At 61.2% G+C, this 330-nt stretch overlaps 1 protein-coding gene across 9 annotated transcripts in view; it reads right to left on the reverse strand.

Annotated features, from left to right (window-relative positions):
• Nucleotides 1–330, reverse strand: part of NACAD (NAC alpha domain containing) — a 12,777-nt gene that overhangs the window by 8,366 nt on the left and 4,081 nt on the right. For 5 of the 9 annotated variants that reach the window (XM_040455009.1, XM_040455008.1, XM_040455010.1 and 2 more), the window contains one exon: nucleotides 7–330. This exon is cut by the window's right edge. In XM_040455009.1, coding sequence (XP_040310943.1) covers nucleotides 7–330 — 324 coding nt within the window. The remainder of the gene's footprint in view (nucleotides 1–6) is intronic. The other 4 variants (XM_040455012.1, XM_040455006.1, XM_040455011.1 and 1 more) reach the window with 1 other exon arrangement.

Below are 330 nucleotides of genomic sequence, written 5' to 3' on the forward strand. Positions count from 1 at the left end.
GGTGTCCTGGGGTCTCAGTGACAGACTCAGGGTGTTCTGGGGTCTCCATGACAGATCCAGGATGTTCTGGGGCCTCTGGGACAGGCTCAGGGTGTTCTGGGGCCTCTGGGACAGGCTCAGGTTGTTCTGGGGTCTCAGTGACAGACTCAGGGTGTTCTGGGGTCTCCATGGCAGACCCAGGATGTTCCAGGGCCTCTGTGGCAGGCTCAGGCTGTTCTGGGGCCTCTGTGACAGCCTCAGGGTGTTCTGGGGTCTCCGTGGCAGAACCAGGATGTTCTGGGGTCTCTGTGGCAGGCTCAGAGTGTCCTGGGGCCTCTGTGACAGACTCAG

The sequence above is a fragment of the Herpailurus yagouaroundi genome, unplaced genomic scaffold (assembly GCF_014898765.1).
Source record: "Herpailurus yagouaroundi ecotype Mexico unplaced genomic scaffold, PumYag 214, whole genome shotgun sequence".
In the NCBI taxonomy this organism is placed as follows: Eukaryota; Metazoa; Chordata; class Mammalia; order Carnivora; family Felidae; genus Herpailurus; species Herpailurus yagouaroundi.